Source organism: Canis lupus, chromosome 35 (assembly GCF_048164855.1).
Source record: "Canis lupus baileyi chromosome 35, mCanLup2.hap1, whole genome shotgun sequence".
Taxonomy (NCBI): Eukaryota; Metazoa; Chordata; class Mammalia; order Carnivora; family Canidae; genus Canis; species Canis lupus.
The window spans coordinates 7,981,550-7,998,154 of record NC_132872.1 but is presented as its reverse complement, the minus strand read 5'-3'; the positions used below and the strand labels follow the sequence as shown (position 1 = coordinate 7,998,154).

Genomic DNA, 16,605 nt, shown 5'->3' with positions numbered 1-16,605 from the left:
ATCTTTAGAAGACTTCTCCAAAATCAAAATTGCTATCAGGTGCCATTTACCTCCCTCAACCCCAGCCTAGATAAACAGATACCTACAAGGACCAGTAAAGTGCACACACTCTCCACTTAGCTTACTGACAATGTGTCCCATCCCCATGTTCCCCTGTGGATCCACGTTCTCCAAACTAATCCACTTATCAGGAGTTCATCCAAAGCAGTGCCACAAACCTGACATTATGCCAGCAAGCCTAGTGGGCTAGCAACACTCCAAAGTGACTTCTGCCCCAGGGAGGGGTAAGATAACCACACACACATCAATTCAACTGTAGGCCCCGCAGTGGGCAGACATCTGGTCTGACTACACCTTTGCCCACCAATGAAAGCCTCACAGGAGTCAACACAGGGGAATGCCCTGTAGTTCAGTGTGACCACAGCTCTGGCAAATATCTGGGCTGACCAAAATCAAGCCCAAGGTGATCCCAGTCTGGCCCACTAAAACAGGGACCAAACCCTGCCCACACAGACAGAGAGCCTTTGCAGACAACTAAATTGAAGGCAAATACGATTCAGCCACAACAGTAGGGCACATACAACACACATACAAGACACCTCTGAATGCCAGGGTCTGGTGAATAGGAGACATTGTACTGCAAGGCACCATAGGACCACTTCTTCATATGTGCATAACTTTCAAGAGCCAGAAATGTAGCTGACTTTCATAAGACATTATAACAGACATAGAGAGTTAGACAAAATGAGGAGACAAAAGAATATGTCCCAAATGAGAGGACTGGACAAAATCACAAGAAAGCTAATGGAACAGAGGTAAGCAATATGCCTGATAGAAAATTTAAAATAATAGTAATAAAAATACTCACTGGAGTGGAGAAAAGAGTGAAGGACTCCATGAGATACTCAACAAAGAAAGATAAAAAACAAAAAAGAACCAGAGATGAAGAACCCAGTAACTGAAGTTAAAAATACACTAGAGGGAAAAAAAACAGTACACCAGAGGAAGCAGAACAGATCAGTGACTTGGAGGAGAGAGTCATGGAAAGCAGTCAAGCTGAGCAGGAGAGAAAAAAAGAATAATAAAAGATGAAAATAGATTAAGGAAACTCAGCCACAGCATCAAGTCTAATAACATTTGCATTCTAAGGATCCAAGAAGGAGAAGACAGAGAAAAAAGAGGGGAGAAAATTTTACTTGCAATAATAGCTGAAAACTTCCCAAATCTGAAGAAGGAAACAGAAATCCAGATTCAGGAGGCAAACGAGGCCCCCAACAAAATCAACCCGAGGAGGTCCACACCAAGGCACATGGTAATTAAAATGGCAAAAAGTAGTGGTAAAGACTTTTTAAAGCAGCAAGAGAAAAAAAGAGTAGTTATATCCAAGAAATATCCCATAAAACAACTAGCTGGTCAGCAGAAACATTGCAGTCCAGAAGAGAGGGGCAGGATATGTTCAAAGTTCTGAAAGAAAAAATGTGCAACCAAGAATATTCTATCCAACAAAGCTATCATTCAGAATAGAAGGAGAAAGTTTGCCAGACAGACACAAATTAGAGGGATTCATGACCCCTAAGCCAGCCTTACATGAAATGTTAAAGGGGACTCTGAATAGAAAGGAAAGACCACAAGCAGGAGTAAGAAAAGTAGGGAGCACAAAACCAGTAAAATTAAGTATATCATGAAAGGGAATCACAAAATAAAAAGTATGTAAAGTATGACACCATGTACCTAAACATGATAGGGGAGAGGAATAAAAATGTAGTGCTTTTAGAATGGGTTCAAACTTAAGCAACTATCAACCTAATATAGACTGCTACATGCATAAATTGTTACATATAAACCTAAAGATAACTACAAATCAAAAACCAATAATAGAAAAAAATAAAGAGAAGGGAATCCAAAAATAAAGAGAAGGGAATCCAAATATATCACTAAAGAAAGCCAGCAAACTGTGAGAGAAAAGAGTAAGAGAAAATAGAGAAGAGCTACAAGAACAAACATAAAATATGTTCTCATTGCTATTTGTTACTTACCTATCAATTACTTTGAATGTAAATGGACTAAATGTTCCAGTAAAAAAACATAGGTTCAAGACATAAAAAAACCAAGACCCATCTATATGCTATCTGTAAGAGACTGGTTTCAGACTTAAAGACACATGCATATTTAAAGTGAAGAGATGCAAAAACATTTATCATGCAAATGGAAGGAAAAGAAAGCGAGGGTAGCTATACTTATTGCAGACAAATTAGGCTTTTTTTTTTTTTAAAGATTTTATTTATTTATTCATGAGAAACACAGAGAGAGGCAGAGACATAGGCATAGGGAGAAGCAGGCACCCCACGGGAGCCCAATGCGGGACTTGATCCCAGGACTCCGGGATCATGCCCTGAGCCAAAGGCAGATGCTCAACCACTGAGCCACCCAGGCACCCCATGACAAAATCGGCTTTAAAACAAAGACTGAAAAAAATAAATAAATAAATAAAACAAAGACTGTAACAAGAGACAAACACTACATAACCACAAAGGGAACAACAATTCAACAAGAAGTTATAACAATTATAAATATTTATGCATCCAGCATCAGAGCACTCAAACATGTAAAACAGATAGCTATCTATCTATTAACATAGATAAAGAAAGTAATTGATGGTGATATAATAGGAAACACCTCCCTTTTTCCTCTGACCTGCCAACATGCCATCCAGACTGAGGAAGACCCAGAAACTTCGGGCTATGTGAGTCATGGCCGCGGCTGCATCGGCAAGCACCGGAAGCACCCAGGAGGCTGGGGTAATGCTGGTGGCATGCATTATCACAGGATCAACTTCAACATATATCACCCAGGTTACTTTGGAAAAGTCGGTATGAGACATTACCACTTAAAGAGGAACCAGAGCTTCTGCCCAACTGTCAACCTTGATAAACTATGGACCTCAGTCAGTGAGCAGACACAGGTAAATGCTGCCAAAAACAAGACTGGAGCTGCTCCTATTATTTATGTGGTGTGATTGGGCTACTACAAAGTTTTGGGAAAGGGAAAGGTCCCAAAATAGCCTGTCATTGTGAAGGCCAGATTCTTCAGTAGAAGAGCTGAGAAGAAGACAAAGGGTGTGGGGGGCACCTGCTTTCTAGTAGCTTAAAGCCACACAGGGGGAGGTTCATTAAATGCTAACAAGTGCAAAAAAAAAAAAAAAGAGAGAGAGTAATATAATAATAGTTGGGGACTTTAAGACACCACTTACATCAATGGATATATCATCCAAAGAGAAGAATCAAGGAAACAGTGCTTTGAATAACACAGTGGACCAACCAGATGGATCTAAGAGATATTCAGAACTTTCCATCCTAAAACAGTGGAATACACTTTCTTTTCAAGTGCACCTGGAACATTTTCCAGCATAGATCACATGTTAGGCCACAAGATAATTCTGAACAAATTTAAAACATTTTAAGTCATATTCTGCATCTATTCCAGCTACAATGCTATGAAACTAGAAACCAACCACAGGTAAAAACTGGAAAGATGACACATGCATAGAGGCTAAATAACATGCTACTCAACAATGAATGGGTCAACCAAGAAATCAAAAGACACTTGGAGATAAATGAAACTGAAAACACAATGGTCCAAAATATCTGGGATGCAGCAAAAGCTGTTCTAAGAAGTAAGATTGGGGACAGGCCAACCTCAAGAAGCAAGAAAAATCTCAATCTAACCTTACACCTAAAGAGGCTAAAAAAATAGCAACAAACCAAACCCCAAACCAGTAGAAGGAAGTAATAAAGATTAGAGAAAAAAATAAAAGAAACTAAAAAGCAATAGAAGAAGTCAAGGAAACAAGGAGCTGGTTCTTTGAAAAGATCAACAAAATTGATAAACCTTTGGCCAGATTCATCGAGAGAGAGGGAGGGAGAGAGAGAGAGAGAGAGAGAGAGAGAGAGAGAAGACTCAACCAGAAAAGAAAGAGAAGAAATAACAACTGACACCACAGAAATAGCAAAGGTTATGAGAATATTATGAAAGATTATATGCTAACAAGTTGGACAACCTAGAAGAAATGGATAAATTCCAAGAACTATATAAGCTCTCCAAACTAGACCAGGAAGAAATAGAAAATTTGAAGATTGAATATAGCATAGGAGATGAATCAATCATCAACTTCCAACAAACAAAAGTTTAGGACCAGATGGCTTCACAGGAGAATTCTACCAAACATTTAAAAAAAGAGTTAATACCTATTCTTCTCAAACTGTTCTGAAAAATAGAAGATGAAGGAAAGCTTTCAAATGTATTCAGTGAGGCCAGCTGTACCCTGATAACAAAACTAGATAAAAGATGCTACAGGCCAATATCTCTGATGAACGAAGATACCAAAATCCTCAAAAAATATTAGCAAACCAAATCCAAAAATACATTTAAAAATTCACAGTAAGGTAGGATTTCTTCCTGGGATGCAAGGGTAGTACAATATTTGCAAATCAATTAATGTGATACATCACATCATCAACAGAAAGTATAAAAAAAAAACCATATGATCATTTCAATAGATACAGAAAAAGCATTTGACAAAGCACAGCATTCTTTCGTGATAAAGACCCTCAACAAAGTAGGTTCAGAAGGAACTTACCTCAACATAATAAAGGCCATCTATGAAAAACCCACAGCTGACATTATACTTTTCCCCTAAGATCAGGAATTAAGACAAGCATATCCACTCTTACCATATTATTCAACATAGTATTGGAAGTCCTAGCCATAGCAATCAGAAGAGAAGAAATAAAAGCCATCCAAATTAGTAAGAAGTAAAACTTCAACTATTTGCAGATGACATGATAATATAAAGAGAGAAAACTAAAGACTCCACCAAAAAACTACTTGAACTAATAAATGAATTCAGAAGGGTTGCAGGATACACACTCAATATACAGAAATCCACTGCATTTTATACATTTCTAATGAAGTAACAGAAAGAAAAATTAAGATAACAATTCCATTTAGAATTGCACCAAAAAGAATGAAATACCTAGGAATAAACTTAACCAACAGGGTGAAAGATCTCTACTCTGAACACTGTAAAATATTAATGAAGGGAATTGAAGATGACACAAACAAATGGAAAGATATCCCATGTTCATAGATTGGGAGAACAAAATTATTAAAATGTTCATACTACACAAAGCAATCTACAGATTTAATGCAATCCCTATCAAAATACCAACAGCATTTTTCACAGAACTAGAATAAATAATCCTAACATTTGTATGGAACCAAACAATGACCCTGAATAACCAAAGCAGTCTTGAAAAAAAAGAACAAAACTGGAGGTATCACAAACTCTGATTTCAAGCTATGCTACAGAGCTGTAGTAAAACAGTAAGTTACTGGCACAAAACAGATGCATAGATCAATATAACAGAATAGAAAGACCAGAAATAAACCCACAATTTTAATGGCTGTCAAGTTTTCCACAAAGGAGGCAAGAATATGCAATGGGAAAAAGACAGTCTCTTTAACCAATGGTGTTGGGAAACTAGACAGCTACATACAAAACAATGAAATGGAACCATTTTCTTACATCATACACAAAAATACACTCAAAATGGATTAGGGGCCTATGTGTGAGACCTGAAACCATAAAAATTCTAGAAGAGAGCACAGGCAGTAATGTCTCTGACATTGGTTATAGTAACATTTTTCTAGATATGTCTCCTGACATAAGGGAAACAAAAGCAAAAATCAACTATTGCAACTACATCAAAATTAAAAGCTTTTGCAAATCAAAGGAAACAGTCCACAAAACTAAAAGACAGCCTACTGAATGGGAGAAGATATTTGCAAATAACATATCGATAAAAGGTTATAAAATATATAAAGAACTTTTACAACTCAACACCGAAAAAAAAACCCCACCACAAATCCAATTAAAAAATGGGCAGAAGACATGAACAGACATTTCTCCAAGGAAGACATAGAGATGGCCAACAGACACATGAAAAGATGCTCACATCACTGATCATCAGGAAAATGCAAATTAAAACCATGATGAGATATCACCTCATACCAGTAGAATGACAAAAAAAAAAAAAAAAAAAAAAAAAAAAAAAAAAAAAAAAAACCCACAAGAAATAAGTGTTGGCAGGATATGTTAAAAAAAAAAAAAAAAAAAGGAATCCTTGTGCACTTATAGTGGGTATGCAGCCATTGTAGAAGACAGTATGGAGGTTCCTCAAAACAATGAAAAATAGAATTACCAAATGATCCAATAATTCCACTACTGGATATTTACCCAAAGAATATGAGCAGTAATTTGAAAATATGTATGTACCTCTGTGTTTATTGCAGCATTTATTTACAGTAGCCAAATTATGGAAGCAGCCGAAGTGTCCATCAATAGATGAATGGATAAAGAAGATGTAGTATATATCCGTGTTGGAATATTACTCAGCCATAAGAAAAAGAATGAAATCTTTCCATTTGCAACAACGTGGATGGATCCAGAGGGTATAATGATAAGTGAAATAAGTCAGAAAAAGACAAATACCATATGATTTGTCTCCTGTGTTAAATTTAAAAAATAGATCAAATCAACAACAATAAAAAAGAGATAAGTAACAAGACTCTTAAGTATAGAGAACAAACTGATGGTTACCAGTTGGGAGACTGGTAGGCAAAGAGGTGAAATAAGTGAAGGGGACTAAGAGTTCACTTAACATAATGAACACCGAGAAATGTTTAGAATTGTTGGATCACTATATTGTATATCTAAAACTAATATAACAAACACTGTTTTTTAATTGTACTGGAATTTTAAAAGGAATTTTAAAAATTAATTTATATTTTGTAAACCTCAAATATTTACATAAAAAAATATATAAAGAACCCAGATGTCCATCAACAGATGAATGGATAAAAAAGATATGGAATATGACTCAGCCATCAAAAAGAATGAAATCTTGCCATTTGCAACAATGTGGATGGAACTAGAGGGTATTATGGCAAGCAAAATAAGTCAATCAGAGAGACAATTATCATATGATTTCACTCATATGTGGAATTTAAGAAACAACATGGAGAATCATAGGGGAAGAGAGGGAAAAATAAAGTGAGATGAAATCAGAGACTCTTAACTATAGGAAGCAAACTGAGGGGTGCTGGAGGGGAGTTGGGTGAGGGGATGAGGCAACTGGGTGATGAGCATTAAGGAGGGCACTTGATGTAATGGGCACTGGGTGTTGTATACAATCATCAAATTGTACCTCTGAAACTAGTATTACAGTGTATGTTAATTAAATTGAATTTAAATTTTAAAAATCTAAGTGAAATAACAGCTTGGTTATTTCTAACAAGCTTTCCATGTTGTGCAGGGGAATTCTGGACAGGTTTAATAGAAATATAACATTTCAGATCACCTCAAGGAATAAAGGAATGGTGCAGCTCTGATGCATTCAAAGAGAAGAAAGAAATATCTTATTTTCCTATTACACAATTGTACTGTAGTTTTAAAACCAGTATCTTCTAGTGATAAGTATTTAGTTTGTTTCAGTGTGTTTTACTATAACTAGCAATGCTGCAAGCAATATATTTTATGCAAATCCTGATCATGCTACTGACAGTAAATTTCTAGCAGATTGGTGCTAAAAATAGGGTATGTGCATCTTACTTTTGCCAGGTACTAACAAACAGCCCCCACAAAAAGACTGTTCTAATTCATACTCCCTGTCATCAGTATATACCAACAATATTTAATTTTCAGATAAAATAATCAGTGTTTCTGTGTCACCTTATAAAAAGGAATCTTGTGTTTTCTGTATCTTTAAGAAAATATGCAACTCCTTTTAAATTTTCTTGGGTCTAAAGTGAGGTCAGCCTGGCTCAAGTCAATTCTAACTGAGGGAATTGAAGGAGGTAGAGAAATAGTGTTTAGTAATAACTAGTTTGTTACACCTTGCGCTGGCTTCTCTGAGCTCCGAAGGAAAGAGGGAAAGATGCTGGAGGAGGCACTTGAGCTGAAGGAATGCAGAAGGACTTGTCTGTGAGTGAACTGGGCAAGTCCTTAGCCTCTTCTCTTTATATAGATATACCAAATGAAGAAAGCCATGTGAACAGGGACCCACAATACGACCTTCTGTTTTTCTTTTCAAATGAAAGAACCATATGAATTATATGTACTCTTTACCCCCAAGTTAAGATAACGTATACAGGCCATTTGAGATACTTTATGATTGAAAAGACCTTGAAGAGACCTATTATAGATGTAAAATAACAGTAATTACCAAATTTTTAAGTGCATGCTAAGTTCCAGACACTGTACTAAGCATTTAAAAACTACCTTATCTCAATTTCTTAAGGTGACTGTAGGTGTATTCTCATTTTTCAATTATGGAAATTATTGCTTAGAGATATTATACAACTTACAGATTTGAACCATGGTTTCTGCAGCTCCAAAGTCCCCATTCTTTCAGCCATACTACTATGAAGTGTAAGTTGCTGTGAGATTTATCCTCTATAAACTCAGATACCTGGATAGCACAGAATCCACAGTACTTCCTGCTCTCCTTTACTAGCTGTATGATTTGGGGCAAATTACTTAATCTTTCTGGGTCTCAGTTTCCTCATCTGAAAATGGGGATATTATTAATATTTCTTTTTTAGGGTTGTGGGGTGGTTTAAATGAATATATGCCCACTACTTAAAACAGTGCCTGGCACAAAGTAAGGATGAATGCTAAGTGCTAACATCATCATCATCATGATTAGTTCTTTCCAAGGGAAATGGGAGGCTTGATAATAAATATTCTTAGAATATGGAGCAAGGGCCACCTTCTAAAGCCATAAGATCAGAAATTCATCATCAGTCAACAAGTATCCTCCATGTTAGGAACAAAAGCTCAAAGAGAAGAATGAGACAAGGTCATTTCAATCTAGTTAAAAAACAAAATGGAACTCACATCATGTGCTTCAGTGCTCCATGGGTTTGTCTGAATTCCAGTGTGGCAATGGTAAATGTGGGCTGGCACAATCAGAGGAGCCTTCCTGGAGGAGCGAGGAGCTGAGATCCACATTGGGCTTTGCAGAACGGGTAGGATTTGGAGTGCAGGCATTCCAGGGGAGGGCCGCTGCAGGGGAGAGGAATAGAGGTGAGCCTCATGGGGAAGAGTAGGACTGGATCGAACCAGAGTGGGAGCAGGGATAGGGTAGCAGGGTAGGACCTCTGTCCTACTTTCTTGAAAATCTTTAGGAATGATTCTGTTCAGACTTTCAGAGTAAAAATTCTTGTCACTTTGTCACAGTGAGGAATGCACAGCGGAAGCATATCCTTGCGGCCCATCAGATCATCCACGGGCACACAGAAGACATGGTCAAGAAGAATTTTGTTGAGCAAGAGCAAGATGAAGAGGTCTCAGACACTGACAAGTCACCTGAGGAAGATACTCAAAATAAGAATAGCAGCTAAGGTGAGTTTGGTTTTTTCATCTGAAAGGAAGCAGAAAGTAGGAGAGGCAGCATCATTCAGCTCTCTGCTCTCCCTAACAACCATGTGTTTAAGAAAGTGAGACACTCCCATTGAAGCTGGCACATTTCATCTAGGTTATAGAATCTACTATCAAAAATTCTTAGAGAATAGAGTTGACATTATAGCAGTTGGACTCTTGTGTCCAGAAAACAGGATTCTAGATAATTTTTTATGGGTCCTTAAAGTATATAATGGTATTCCATCACAAAGCTGTAAAATGTGCCCATGTTATTTGTGTGTGTGTGTGTGTGTCCATGTTATAAAAAGCAGCTTTTTCTTACGGAGTAGATACAGTATCTCCATCTCATCATGCTGGCTGTAAGCACAGCAGAAGACACGTTTTCTGATTCTAGCCCAAGTACCTCGTGCAGTGCCCACCAGGAGTTGGTCTTAGACTCAACTAAATGTTCCTACTCACAAGACACATAGACCAGGTTTTAAATGATTTTAGTATCCATCTACTCAGAAAGATAGAAGATGGGAACCACAACTTCAAGCCGGGCAGCATCAGGTATTTCTCTTCCTATGGAAGCTCTTACCATATCCACACAGAAAAACACATAGCTGTTTTCTTTAGTGCCCCAGTTACAAAGCTCAGGTGCAAGGAAGAGAGATTTACACTGGGTAGGTACAGGACCTGCCTTGGTTTACATGCCTCAGGGGCCAGTGTGTCTTATAATGATTCCATAGGCACTATTTCCAGGGTCCCCCTAATGGATTTACCTGGTTACAATAGTCAGCACTCAGGAAAGCTCAAACCTACGGTTTCCTGTGGCATTAATAATTCCTTTATCCTTCCAATCAAATGCTAGTTACCACTTGGAGGTCAAGTAGTGTTGCTTAGTAACAGAGTTGATATAAACGTCTTAATGAATTATTAGGAGAAGAGAGCTAGAGTCCATTTAAAGTAAAGTTCTTGGGGTACCTAGGTGGCTCAGTGGTTGAGTGTCTGCCTTCTGCTTGAGGCATGATCCCAGAGCCCTGGGGTCGAATCCCACATCAGGCTCCCTGCAGAGAGCTTGCTTCTCTCTCGGTCTCTGCCTGTCTCTCTGTGTCTCTCATGAATAAATAAATAAAATCTTTTTGTTAAAAAAGTAAAATTCTCATGAGAATTCTCGTAAGAAAGGGAGTGAATCCTTTGCCTATTCCTTCTCCCTCAACTGTCATCTGATGGGTCCACATCATGTACTATTTTGGCCTAAGAGTATGCTATCAGGATAGAGAAGGCACAGGCTTGGGGAGAAATTTGTGACCAAAGACCCTCTGCACAGGAATCTATTGAGGCCTTAAGTTTTAATCAAGGAAGACTGGAAGGAATATCAAGATGAGGGGGCAGTTAAGAAGGAAAGCAGAGAAAAAAACTGATAAAAGTACTCTTAAATACCAAGGTATGGCTATAAATTACAGCAGAAAATCTTTTGTTTTTAATTAATAATGAAATAACCTGTGAAATTTCTGAAGATATAAACCATGTATTTACATGTAATGTTATCCATGTATCTATATAATATAAATTCAAGGGCCAAATAATGAGATTTTGCCAATCTCATTATTATGATAAAAATCACCTTCAATATTTGGATAGTCCTTTTTCTTACATGAAAATTTAACAAGATTAATAATTTACATAGTTTAAATTGAGTATGTATGCCTTTACTTCTGAGTATAAAGTATCTCTTTATTTTGCTTTATTAAATGTTTGGAACATGATGCTTAGTTGCCCCCTTAATATGTATTACTCTTTCTTTCTTCTCTGTGGGAAGGAGGGAAGGACAGATGTCAGATGTGAAATTTTTTAACAATGCCTAGGGATGTAGAGATGGAACATTCATTTTAAAATATGTTTGATCAGCTTGAAGACAATGGAGAGCTAATAGTGAGGAATTTCTGGGCAAATATCTAAGAGAAGACAAATTCAGAGAGTTAGTTGGTTCTGGCATTTGGAGTCACTTCTTTTTCCTGAGGGAATAGGCACATCCTAGAAAATGTGGCTAAAAAGCTGAGTGATGCTTTCACCAGCTTTGTAAAACTAGAGGGACAAAGACTGGAGTCAAGGTAGAGGCCCTGGTAAGCCTCCTCCATTTGGTTTGCACCTTGGTGGCTCAGTCAGTTAAGCATCTAACTCTCAATTTTGGCTTAGGTCATGTTCTCAGGATTCTGGGATCAAGCCCCGCATGAGGCTCTGGGTTCAGCATGGAGTCTGCTTGGGATTCTCTCTCCCTCCCTCTCTCTCTCTCTCTCTCTCTCTCTCTCAAATAAATCTTAAAAAAAAAAAGTACATAACTCATCTGATTCATAGCTGGAGAGGAATTTGGCTCAAGATGAATCATACCTTGACTCACCTATACCTGATTTAGAGGATATTTAGATGAGACTTAGTTGATGCTCTAAGACTTTGGGGGCTATTGGGCTGGAATGAGTGTATTTTGCAGGTGAGAAGGACACCAATTTGGGGGTGGCAGTGGAGGACTACAGACTTGTGTCCCTCCAAAATTCAGATGTTAAAGTTCTAACCTGCAATATGATGACATTTGGAGATAAGTGCTGTGGGAGATTAGGCATAGATGAGGTCATGAGGATGGGTCCCCCGTGATGGGAATGGTGCATTTAGAAGAAGAGACACCAGAAAGCTTATTCTCTTTTTCCTTTCTATGTGAGGACATGGCAAGGAGGCAGCCATATACAAACCAGGAAGAGAGTTCATCCCAGAAACCAGCTATGCTGACATTTTGATCTTGGACTCTTAGCCTCCAGAAACTGTGAAGAAATTAAGCTTAAGCTATCCAGTTATGATATTTTGTTAAAGCAGCCTGAGCTTAGACACTTATGTTTAAAGAGATAAAAGTCAGTATTGAAATTTTCAGGATAACTGTAAATCATAAAAATGATATAGCAGATTTGAGGAAAATAGAAATTCTAGGATCTAAGGGTGCCTGAGTGGCTCAGTCGGTTAAGCATCTGCCTTCAGCTCAGGACATGATCCCAGGGGAACCGGGGGGCACCATCAAACATCTGTCCACCCTTATACAGAATGACCTGAAAAAGAAAGCAAAATAAATAAATAGGCCACTACATCCCCATCTAGACACACAGTACATAACAATAACTATCTGGTAGATAGGAGACGGCACCAAACATCAGAAAACTTTACTTCTCCTCTTACAGTTGTCACCTAGTTTCTACCTCAGCACCAGTGCGTAGGTCTATTCTGGGATTCTAAATTCTTATATCTCCAAACTGGAATAGCACTGTTTACTTCTAATCCATCACAATATAGAAAATGTCTTTAATGCAATCTTACTCTCAGCCCATACATATTTTTATTCAAATAATTTCAAAATAAAAAGTTTTAAAAAAAATTAGCACTGCCATTCTCATGCTTACTAGGTGACAAAATGATAGATCATAGTTATAGCCTGAATATAAACGAATGTCATAAGAGGGAAGAAGAGTTGTGGGTCATGATTGCTCTTATGTCAATTTCTATTATCAAAGTCAACTATTTATGAGAGATTGAAATTTTTCAGGATAACTGTAAATCATAAAAATGATATAGCAGATTTGAGGAAAATAGAAATTCTAGAATCTAGGGGTGCCTGGGTGGCTCAGTTGGTTAAGCATCTGCCTTCAGCTCAGGACATGATCCCAGGGTCCTGGATTGAGCCCTACTTTGGGGTCCCTGCTCAGCAGGAAGCCTTCTTCTCTTTCTCCCTATGCCTCTCCCCCTGATTATGCTCTCTCCCTCCCTCTCAAATAAATAAGTAAAATCTTTAAAAAAAAATTCTAGAATCTAAAAATACAGTAATCAATATGAGAAACTCAGTGAATGGACTTAAGAGCAGGACAAATACGGCTACAGAGAAAAATCAATAAATTAGAAGATAGGGCAGAAGAATTTACTTAGAAGAATAAAGGAACAAAAAGGTGGAAACTACAGAAGAAATGCAAGGATAGTGGTAGGATAATTTAATCCTTAAGAGACAAAAGGATAATAGGCATGGACCGCTGATTCAAGAAATTTGACTACTAGGAGAAATATGTTAGGAAGTCATGTGTAATGTGAATTTTTTTAAAAACAAAGACTCAATATTTAACAAACCTTCTTAACCCCAAGCAAAAAAATAATTAAAAATCTATACCTAGATACATTTTAATATGACTACTGAAAACAAAAGAAAAAAATCTGAAAAGTTTTCAGAAGAAAAAAAAGTTTTCAGAAGAAAAGTATGTGAATTGCCTTCAAAAGAGCAATAATTAAGCTGAAGTTGACTTCTCATCAGAAACAGCCAGAAAATAATGAAATTATAGTTTCAAAATGCTAAAATAGATTAAAAACATAGGATCTATCCCATGCAAATATATCCTTCGAGAATGACAAAGAAAGACATTTTTAGATAAATGAAACAAAACTTATCACTAGGAGATTTTTCACTACAAGAGATTACTAGGGGGTGTTATACAAACAGAAGGAAGATTATCCCAGGTGGAAAATTGGAGATAAATAAAGAATATGTGGATATTTATTGACTGCATAAAAAACAGTAAGAAAAAGCAACACTAGTGACATTAGAGTTAGCATAAGTAGTGTGGGAGTCCAAAATCCATACTTGGACTAAGTTGTCCTAAGATACTTGCATTATCTAGGAGGGGGATAAAATGCTATTTAATATTATCTTTGATGGGGATCCCTGGGTGGCGCAGCGGTTTGGCGCCTGCCTTTGGCCCAGGGCGCGATCCTGGAGACCCGGGATCGAATCCCACATCGGGCTCCCAGTGCATGGAGCCTGCTTCTCCCTCTGCCTGTGTCTCTGCCTCTCTCTCTCTCTCTGTAACTATCATAAATAAATAAATAAATAATTAAAAAAAAATATTATCTTTGATGACTCAAGGCAACAGTCTGTAACCTCTAAGATAACTCCTAAAGCATAGTAGAAAGTTGTATGACATCTAAACTAATAGAAGAAAATGGAATAAAAAACCCATTCAGTATAAAAGGAAGATAGAAAGGATAGGAAAAGGAAATAAAATGGTAGATGTTTATCATTGATTCATCACTCATTTATATTAAAGAGCTAAATGCTCAAAGTCAGAATTTGGCAGACTGAATAAAAACTAAATCCTGTTTGTAGGAGGCATATACAAAACCTAAATATACAGAATGCTTACAAGTTAAAGGGTTAAAAAAGATACCATGAAAACATCATCCACAGGAAAGCAGATATAATTGTATTAATATCGAACAAAGACAACTTTAAGGCAGAATGGCCTATTAGACAAAACGGACAGTTCATAAAGATAAAGGTTTTAATTCATTGTGAAGGTATGAGTCACAAATAGGAATGTATCTAGTAACCTGGCCTCAACCTTTGTAAAGCAAATTTAATAGAACTGCATGGAGAAACAAATCCAAACTAATTCTAGGAAATTTTAATCTCTATCAGAAGCTGATGGAGCAACCGGAGGGGGGGGGCGGGGGAGAAATGGAAGGCTTAAAATACATAATTAAGAAATTTGATGTAATGCACATTTATAGAATATTACACCTAACAAGTACAGAATGCACATTATTTAAGGGCACACACAACAAACACGTACAAAAACTGACTATATACTGTCCTAAAGCAAATGTTAACCATTTCAGAGTTGAAATCACGCCAAATGTGTTCTTTGATAAAAATGCAATGGAACTAGAAATCAATAACAAGATGATTCTAATATGTTTAAAAATTAAGAAATACAGACATTCATCAAAGAAAGTGTCAGAACTAGAAAATATTTTGAACTGAAAAATGACAAAAATGTGTATGTATCAAACTTGTGGAATGCTGTTAATGTGGCACTTAGTTAGAAATTTGTAGTTAAAGGCATTGATTTGAAAAGATGAAAATAAGACTAAGCATCCTTTTCAAGAAATTATAAAAAATGGTAAATTAGATACAGAAAAGCAAAAGGAAAGAACTAATACAATAACAGCAGAATTTAATAAAACAAAATAAAATTTGAAGACAAACATTATGCATAAGTTAGGGGAAAAAATTTAACAAAACAAAATAGACATATCTTCTGATTTTAGGTAAGATGTACGTAGCTGCAACATTTAGAGAAAATAATGGATACATAGTAAACACCATATTTTCAAAGACATTGGAGAGCTGTGAAAATCAAAAGGACTAATTATAACAGCAGAGAGGAAAGTCCTTCCTAAGTGATCTGAGATACTGGCCATTTTCTTGCCTTGGGGTTGGCCAAGTTTGGGAATAAGCTTGGGCTCAGGTTTGCCAGGGGGCAGAGGGTCTTTATTCACTAGGGGAAACAGAAACCAACAAGACTCTTAAAATCAGTACAGGCAAGCATGATGGATTGCAATCGAGAGGAGCTCCGAATGTAAGGGCAAATTTCCCCCACAGAATGTCAGCATTAGCTTTTGGTGGATAAACTTTTTACTAGTGAAAACATGTTTGAATCTAACATGTGTTACTTAACCAGCTGTTTTTTTTTTTTTTTTTTTAAGATTTTACTTATTTATTCATGAGAGACACACAGAGAGAGAGAGAGAAAGAGAGAGAGACGCAGAGACACAGGCAGAGGGAGAAGCAGGCTCCATGCAGTGAGCCTGATTGGGGACTCGATCCTGGGACTCCAGGATCACGCCCTGGGCTGAAGGCAGGTGCTCAACCACTGAGCCACCCAGGCATCCCTATCCAGCTATTTAAATGGTGATCTTCACTCAGTCTCGTGGATTTAACCATTGCTAATTTATTGTTCCATGAGTTTTTTGTTTTTTTTTTTGTCAGAAATAGCTGTGTACCCTGACTTGCTTACCTCAGTGATACTTGATGGCTTAGCAATCTTTCAGTGTGAGTTTTTCAGCTCAAACTAAGATTGAGATTTTTCTAAGTAAGAAAATTACCCTTATCTACTATTATGGAACAATGAAAGGCTTTGGAAATTAGCTTTTGCTGTAGACTTGATACTATTTTTTAATGAATCCAACCTAAAATTACAAGGCAATGGGCAGCCCCGGTGGCCCAGCGGTTTAGTGCCACCTTCCACTCAGGGTGTGATCCTGGAGACCCGGGATCG

General features: G+C 37.2%; 1 protein-coding gene, 1 long non-coding RNA gene and 1 pseudogene across 5 annotated transcripts in view; 2 read left to right on the top strand and 1 right to left on the bottom strand.

Moving 5' to 3' along the window:
• The window catches only part of LOC140625093 (uncharacterized), a 56,719-nt gene that overhangs the window by 22,992 nt on the left and 17,122 nt on the right, over nucleotides 1-16,605 (bottom strand). The window contains exon 3 of the long non-coding RNA XR_012024469.1: nucleotides 8,957-9,124. This is a non-coding gene — a long non-coding RNA (uncharacterized lncRNA). The remainder of the gene's footprint in view (nucleotides 1-8,956; nucleotides 9,125-16,605) is intronic.
• The window catches only part of CFAP91 (cilia and flagella associated protein 91), a 104,377-nt gene that overhangs the window by 81,724 nt on the left and 6,048 nt on the right, over nucleotides 1-16,605 (top strand). For all 4 annotated transcript variants that reach the window (XM_072812341.1, XM_072812342.1, XM_072812339.1 and 1 more), the window contains one exon: nucleotides 9,299-9,463. In XM_072812341.1, coding sequence (XP_072668442.1) covers nucleotides 9,299-9,462 — 164 coding nt within the window. In that variant the 3' untranslated portion in view covers nucleotide 9,463. The remainder of the gene's footprint in view (nucleotides 1-9,298; nucleotides 9,464-16,605) is intronic.
• On the top strand, nucleotides 2,703-9,288 carry LOC140625090 (large ribosomal subunit protein uL15-like; annotated as a pseudogene).